General features: G+C 33.6%; 2 protein-coding genes across 2 annotated transcripts; one reads left to right on the top strand and one right to left on the bottom strand.

Annotated features, from left to right (window-relative positions):
* The first annotated feature begins 2154 nt into the window (after positions 1–2154).
* Positions 2155–4731, top strand: LOC17900686 (uncharacterized protein At3g43530). Its single transcript, XM_023788679.1, has 4 exons — positions 2155–2412; positions 2484–2534; positions 3232–4411; positions 4700–4731. Exons 1-4 carry the CDS (start codon positions 2155–2157, stop codon positions 4729–4731), a joined length of 1521 nt encoding a protein of 506 aa, XP_023644447.1.
* Positions 4732–6387: 1656 nt separating this feature from the next.
* Positions 6388–7659, bottom strand: LOC111832369. The gene is made up of 3 exons (XM_023788678.1): positions 7125–7659; positions 6947–7034; positions 6388–6802 (listed from the first exon to the last, which is right to left on the bottom strand). Exons 1-3 carry the CDS (start codon positions 7657–7659, stop codon positions 6388–6390), a joined length of 1038 nt encoding a protein of 345 aa, XP_023644446.1.
* Between the last annotated feature and the right edge of the window lie 411 nt (positions 7660–8070).

The raw sequence follows: 8070 nt of genomic DNA, 5'->3' as shown, positions 1-8070 counted from the left end.
ATTTATATAAACTTTCTATTAATTAAATAAGTAACATAAATATGCACTAAATGAATGTTTTAAATTTATTTTAATGTTTAAACAAAAATGTGGCTTAGGTGGATGCTTAGGTGGCATCATGAGAAGAGAGAAAAAGCTGACTTTATATATATAGATGATGAGTTAATAGTTTTAGTGTTTGTTTGATAGTTCAGAACCGATATGCTACGCACGTCCCACAACGGATATAAATTTTCTTCTTGTTACTAAAATTCTCTCAAAAAAATATTTACAAAATGTTTATAAAAATTCATTTGGAAATAATATATACCCTCTGTTCTATTATATAAGAGTTTTTGGCTAAAAGCATCAAGATTAAGAAACATTAAATATTATATCATTTAGTAAAATTCAACAAATAGAAAAAAATACTGCATATTTCAAATAGTCAGAAACTTCAGAAAAATCTTATAAAATGGTAAAAAGGCTTAAAAATCTTATACAGTAAAACCTCTATAAATTAATACTCGATAAATTAATACAATTTTCCGGTCCCAAGTTGGAACCAGTGTAATTTTAGACACATTTCGATAAAATAATAAGATAATAATTTTTTTGAAAATCCTTTGTAAATATATGGTCCCATCAATATTATAAATTAATAATTAGGTAAAAGTTTCAAAATATATGTATATATAGACACATTATTTTTTGTTAGATTTTATTTCTAACATTTTACTATATGAAAAATAGTTAGCATTCTCTTTTAATACATAATAATTATTATTTTATTTGTAATTGATTACATAAAATACTAATTATCATGATTAAATCTTTTTTTAAATATTGTTTTGAAAATATTTTCCAAATTAGGAATATCTCTCCATAAATTAATAATTATTAATTTATCGATAAATTAATATCTCTATAAATTAATAGATTTTCATGGTTCCAACATTATTAATTTATAGAGGTTTTATTGTATAAAGGAATAGAGGAACTATATATATATTATATAAGATTTTGTGGTAGAATCGTTAGAAAATCTTATATATATGTGTTGTGGTAGAATCGTTAGAAAATAATATATATATATATATATATATATATATATATATATATATATATATATATTGTTGGTTGAATTATTTGAAAATAATTGAGATAAAGGCTATATTTTTATTTTATTTTTATCTCAAAGAAACCAAAAACTTTTTTTTTTGTGTTTGGTGTAACGAAAGACTATTTTGTGGAACACATGTAACCAAAGACTAAACAACCGACACTTATTAATCAAAACAAAAAGGAAAAAAAAAGGAAGCGGGCAATTGATGGACTAAAATATCTTGTACCCTTTGACTCCTTCTTCTATTTTTCTAAGGGTTTGACCAAAGGGAAAAAAAAAATTTAATTAAAAAAATTGAAACTTGGTTAAAATACAAACGTGTATCCTCACTAAAATAAAACAATTACAGATCCAACCAGCCTATATCCGAAAACCCATATCACTATCAGATATCCATCGGATCTTTTACCTCTTTGTCTTCCTCTTCATCGTTTTGAAAAATCAAAAGTTCCCCAAACCCTAAGTGTTTTGAAAAAACTGAAAATCACAAAGAGTTCGAGTATAACTAAGGACAACCCGAGATAGGGTAAGTCAAAACCTTTAATTCTTTGGGTATTTTAAGTTAGTTCCGCTTGAATGTTATCAATTTAGGTGTTCTCGATTTAGGTTTTGTCGATTTAGGTGTTGATTTCGTTTATTACTCGAGTATGTTGTAATTAGCGGTTGTTGGTTTTGTGTGAAGGAGAAGAGAAGAATGGTGCGTACAAAGAACACAAGCTTTAACAAAGAAACATATCCAGTAAGTGAAGTCGAAAGCCAACAGATGCAATCGTAGAAGAAGATGAGACTCGTCGAGATGATTCAGAAAACACAGAGTCAAATCCGGAATCAGATTCTGGGGATTCAACGGTATGTACAACTTGGATAGAATAGTACAACTTGTGCGAACTCGTTTTTTTACTAAGAAATTGAAAAGGTACAACTTAGGAGAACTTAGTATAACTAGTTTATTTCAATTCAAAATTCAAAAGGTACAACTTGGGAAAACTTAGTATAACTATGTTGTTTTGTAGGAGTCCGAGGAGGAATCCGAGGAGGGAACAAAAGTAATGCAACCGGTGAACATGTACTTCAATATGTCCGAGTACATGAAGCCATTCAAGCTATCTGCTAAGTGTTATATCACAAGGACAGTGGACTTCTTGAGAGCTCACCTTAAGTCCCATGAGTTGGACTGGTTCCTAGGACACCCGCAGTTCAAACACTTCTTCCATATGCCGAATGATGCCAATCACAAATTGATGGGTATGTGGATGTTGCTTCTCCGGACGGCGTCTTTAGAGAAGAAAAATGAATGTTGGTTCATAGTAAATGGTACTCCCATCAGATATTCTCTCAAAGAAATGGCACTGATTTCTTGCTTTTGTGTTGTGTATAGGTTCTTGCTTTTGAGGCAATTCCTGTTCTTAAGGAAAATTTCCGAGAAGGTGTAAGTAATGCACATGCACACCGTCATTGTCCTCGGATGTGCAAGATGAAATTTAAAGCAAGTAAAATGAAAGGGTTTTCAATGAAGGAAATTTATGACAAATTGGTACAACTAAGGTTAGCAAGTCCATACTTATCCTATTCATTTATTTTTGGTATTACTGGGTTGGTTTGACATTACAGTAAAACCTCTATAAATTAATAATGTTGGGACCATGAAAATCTATTAATTTATAGAGGTATTAATTTATCGATAAATTAATAATTATTAATTTATAGAGAGATTTTCCTAATTTGAAAGTTTTTTCAGAAAAATATTTAAAAATGAGATTTAATCATGATAATTAGTATTTTATATAATCAATTACAAAGAAAATAATAATTATTATGTCTTGAAAGAGAATGCTAACATTTTTTGATATAGTAAAATATTAGAAATAAACTCTAACAAAAACTAATGTGTCTATATATACATATATTTTGAAACTTTTACGTTATTATTAATTTATAATATTATTGGGACCATATATTTACAAAGGATTTTCAAAAAAATTATTATCTTATTAGTTTATCAAAATATGTCTAAAATTACACTAGTCCCAATTTGGGACCGGAGAAATTTATTAATTTATAGAGATTATTAATTTATCGAGTATTAATTTATAGAGGTTTTACTGTATATTGTTCTATTTTCATAGGATATTGAAAGTATTTTGACTCCATCATCACGTGAGAAACGTCTTTTAGGTCGTGTCATGGATGAAGAGAGTCGCTATAATGATGTAGATTATCCCGTTGTTGATGGTTGGACCAAGTGTTTAATTGATGAAGAGAAGTCAATATGGTTTGAAGAGCTTTACAACCAAGATTTGGCCACCCGGGAGAATCCGGAAGATGTGAATCTGAAAAATGTGATTTCGGAAAATGTAAGTCTGGAAGATGTGAACCCAGTGGCTCCGGTGAATTTGGCTCAGCTAGGAGCTAGATTGGTTCAGGTAGAAGAACAAGTGAAGCAAGGGTTTAGGGAAATTATTGAGAAGGTTGATAGTCTGGATAACAGAGTTAAATCTGTGAAATCATATGTGAGATGGGCCTCAGGTGAAAATGAATATTATACGAATGAAGGTGTTGGAGATACGAATGAAGGTATGAATGAAGGTGGCAATGGAGATATGAATGAAGGTGACAAGGAGCAAGCTGATATGGAGCAGGCTGAGAAGGATAAGGTTGAGAGGGAGCATGCTGAGAGGGAGCAGGCTGAGAAAGAGCAAGCTGAGAGGGAGCATGCTGAGAAGGAGCATGCTGAGAGGGCTAAGGCCGAGAAGGCTGAGAGGGCTAAGCCGGCTAAGACCGAGAAGGCTGAGAGGGATAAGGCCGAAAAGGCTAAGACCGAGAAGGCTGAGAGGGATAAGGCCGAAAAGGCTAAGGCCGAGAAGGATAAGGCTGACAAGGAGCAAGCTGATAAGGCTGAGAGGGCTAAGGCCGAGAAGGATAAGGCTGACAAGGAGCAAGCTGATAAGGCTGAGAGGGCTAAGGCTGAGAAGGATAAGGTAGACAAGGAGCAAGCTGATAAGGCTGAGAGGGCTAAGGCCGAGAAGGATAAGGCTGACAAGGAGCAAACTGATAAGGTTGAGAGGGCTAAGTCTGACAAGGAGCATGCTGAGAAGGAACAAACTGAGAAGGAAAAGTCTGAGAAACCCGAGACCGAGAAGGAGAAGGTTGATGAAGAGAAAGCACAACTTGGTACAACTGATGAAGAGACAGAACAACTTGGTACAGTTGAAGAAGAGAAAGAACAATTTGGTACAGTTGAAGAAGAGAAAGAACAACTTGGGACAACGGAAGAAGGCCGAGAGGAAGATGTTGAGATGGAACATGGCGAGAAAGAACAAACTAAGGAGAAAGGAGAAAAGAGGGAAAGAGAAGAAGTTGTTGATGCTCACCAAGGTAAAAGGGTGAAGATCATAAGCAAGACGAAGGGAGCGACTGTGGTCATAACGAGTCCTATTCAGACAAGACAAAATGCGAAGAAGGATAATTGATGATCTATTCTAAAGTTGGGTTTTTGAGTCATTTTATATGTGAACTCTTTGTATTGGTTTATGGATTGATGTGTTTTTGGATGTGTTTTGAACTATTCTAGTAAGTTATATGTTGTTTGTTAAGTTTCTGAGTTCCCATTATACAACTGCATTTAAAAGATCAACTTGGTAAAACTACATAGTAGTTGTACCATTACAAAATACTAGTTTTACAACCAAAAATTACAACCCGAATACACAAAGTAAGTTCTAAGTTACCAACAAAGCTAAGCCAATAAGGAAAGGGGAAAATTACAATCAAACCAAGGAAATCAACCAACTAGTTTTATACTTAGTTGTCCAACTACGAAGAACAAGTTATACTTAGTTGTACTACGAAGAACAAGTTACACTTGATTGTACCATATTCCCAGCCCTATCACAAGAAGACAACCACAGAAAACGAGTATACTCAGTTTCTTAATTTCCTTCATATCTCTCATCCTTTCCATTTTCATAATTGTAACTTCTTCCTCTAGAACACCAACTTGAAAATCCAATTGTACTACCTCATCCACCAGTGCTTCATCAACCCACTTAAAGGCATGTGCATCGTTCACAAGCTACATAAAAAATAAAAAATTTGAAGGAAAAGTTGGTAACTAAATCGCAAATACAATAGTGATAAATCAGTTTTACCCTTCTATCATATGCATATTCACACCGGTAGTAGCGACGACACGGATTTGGTATGGATCGAGAGATTATGTCAATTATTGGTGACCCACAATGACACTTTTTGGGAATTCCAGGGAACCTTCGTCGGTTGGAAGAATTACCACATAAGATTCCCGATGCTCCAGATTCGCAACTCATTCTCAGAAATTGCAAACCCAAAATAAAAATACGAAATCGCAAACCAAACCAGAAAGGAAGAAGGATAAGAAGTGAAGAGTCGAGAGAGAGGACAGACAGTAAACCCTAGCTATACCCGATTCCCAATTCCCTCTTTCAATTTCAATTTGAAATAGAATTTTTAAAAAAATTCGGAAAAATAAAAATAAAAAATAAAAATAAAAAGTAAAAAAGGACCAAACACAACAAACACGTGATCCACATTAGACACGTGTAGCAGCCAAAAGACACATGTGTAGCCGCCAAAAGACACATGTGTAGCCGCCAAAATGCACTAGTTGTACCAAAGTTACAAGTTGTACTCGTTTTGGCAAGTTTTACTTTTTCATTTTTTTTGTTCTAATTAGTTATCCAATGTTTAAAATAAATAATTTTAGTTGTACACATGATTTTCATTAATTGAGGTACATATACCACATGTACATGCCTAAATATTTTTGAAAAGATTTGTTTCTTCGCTTTTCTAATTATATGTTGTTTGCAATGAGAAAGTGACCCTTAATGTGTAAGGTATTTCTTGATAAACTTAGAATATGATGATATCTATAGTGAAGTATAATAATAAAAATCATGATTCCTTATTATATATATATTGGATAACATGATGAAATTATAATTCAATACATATTTATATTTATTAAGTTTTCTATATTTAATTCCAATTCACGTTTATAAAAAAATCAAATAAATCCTGATTATTTGATTAATTAAAATAAATCCTTATTTTCGATTATTTAAATATTTTTTAAATATCACAGTATAGATTTTTATTTAAAAATATATATTAATTTAAATATCATTAAAGCAAGTTGACTTAAGGAAGTCCAAAAATCAAATTCAAATTATTCAAGTTGTATCATAACAAAAACAAGTTGTACCTAATTGTTCAAATAGGATATTACATCAAAATACAATCAATCAACTTTGGGAACCTTGACTCTCAAACCAGCTTGCGATGGTAGATTTCTTCTTCTTGCGTCCATGTTCTCCTGTTGATTTAATCCTCTTTGTTGGTTTCCTTCCTCTTTTTATGACATAAAACTTAGGAAAGACAACCAAAGCACGCACATTGTCCGGAACGATCCACATAGACATGATAGGAACTGGATATATCGTCCTTGAATATCCTAATGCCCACTGCTCCATCCAATAATACTTACTGCACAGCTCATGCAATTGGATCTCATTGATCTCATGACCAGCGTTTTTTGCTGCTTCCATAGCCACATCAATAGCGTGCAAATACGGATATCTATCAATATCAAATTGCTTGCAGTAGCAAGTTTTGTTTTTCAGATCAACCACATAACTACTACCATCAACTCCAGTCACACTGTATTCGTGAAAATAGCTGTTTAGTTCAGTCACCGGTAAGAGCTTTGCGTCTGAACATCTATCGTGCAACAACTTCTCAACAAAAGGGACTAACTTCTGCTATATTGTTGTCTCTATAGATATTTTCCTATATTTATTAAACCATTCAGCTAGTTTGGCAACAATCGCATCTATCATTGGTAGTAACGCGTATGCCCTTAAGAATCTAAAGACACCATTAATCGATTCAACTGTATTAGTTGTATCAATGTTGTATCTAGCTCATGGAAAGAAACATCGTGCCCATTTATGTTGTCCTATGTGATTATCAAGATAAGTACCTGCAGCTGGAAACCTTTTAATGAAATCAGCATAGAGTTTCTCAAACTCAGACTCGGTGTAAGCCTTCGCAACTTGCATGAACGTCGTCGCAACTAGATCTCTGTTCACGTTCTTACAGCTCAGTTTAACATTCTGAGATAAGTGATAAATACAATATCCATGGTGAGACAACGGGTACACCGTACTTATTGACATGATCAAGCTTTGATGTCTATCAGAACAGAAGACCAACTCAGTAAAATCTGGTATAATTGATTTTAACTTACTGAAAAACCAAGTCCAACTTGCATTATTCTCACTGTCAACTACACCAAATGCAATTGGATAATGGTGGTGATCCGGATCTTTAGCTGAAGCCACGATTAGTACTCCACCATATACATTTTTAATACTGGTTGCATCCACAATGATCACCTTTCTCATGGAATTGAAGCCTTCAATGCACGCCCCCAAGGCGAAAAACAAATATTTAAACCTCTGGGTTTCATCCAATTCAACAAATGAAACTCTACCTGGATTCATCTTCTCCAACATGTGCATATAACAATAAACCAACTTATAACTATCCTCTGCGGTACCACTAAGGTCAGCTGCAGCTAGCTTTTTCCCTTTATTTGCGGTTGAGTATGATACTTTGATACCAACTTTTGATTGAACCAAAGGAATCAGATTTTTGGAGTTGGAGAGTCTATCAGACAAGGGAAATCTTCACGCAAAACAGATGCAACTAAATGAGATGTGCCTCTCCTTTTTTTACTCATTGTACTTGTTTCTGACCGTAAGCATGTATGTATCTTAGTGTAAGTTCTGACCGGAAAATTGTCTGCATTCCAATTCCTTGCTGCTCGTAAAGCCCACTTGCAACCCTTTCTAAATTATGAGCATTTAAGCACAAAAAACATAGGATCCGACTTAATTATAACAAACTCAAAACAGTTCTTGTGC

Source organism: Capsella rubella, unplaced genomic scaffold (genome assembly GCF_000375325.1).
Source record: "Capsella rubella cultivar Monte Gargano unplaced genomic scaffold, Caprub1_0 scaffold_1, whole genome shotgun sequence".
Lineage (NCBI taxonomy): Eukaryota > Viridiplantae > Streptophyta > Magnoliopsida > Brassicales > Brassicaceae > Capsella > Capsella rubella.
The sequence above is the reverse complement of the archived record's forward strand: the minus strand, read 5'-3'. Positions and strand labels throughout refer to the sequence as shown.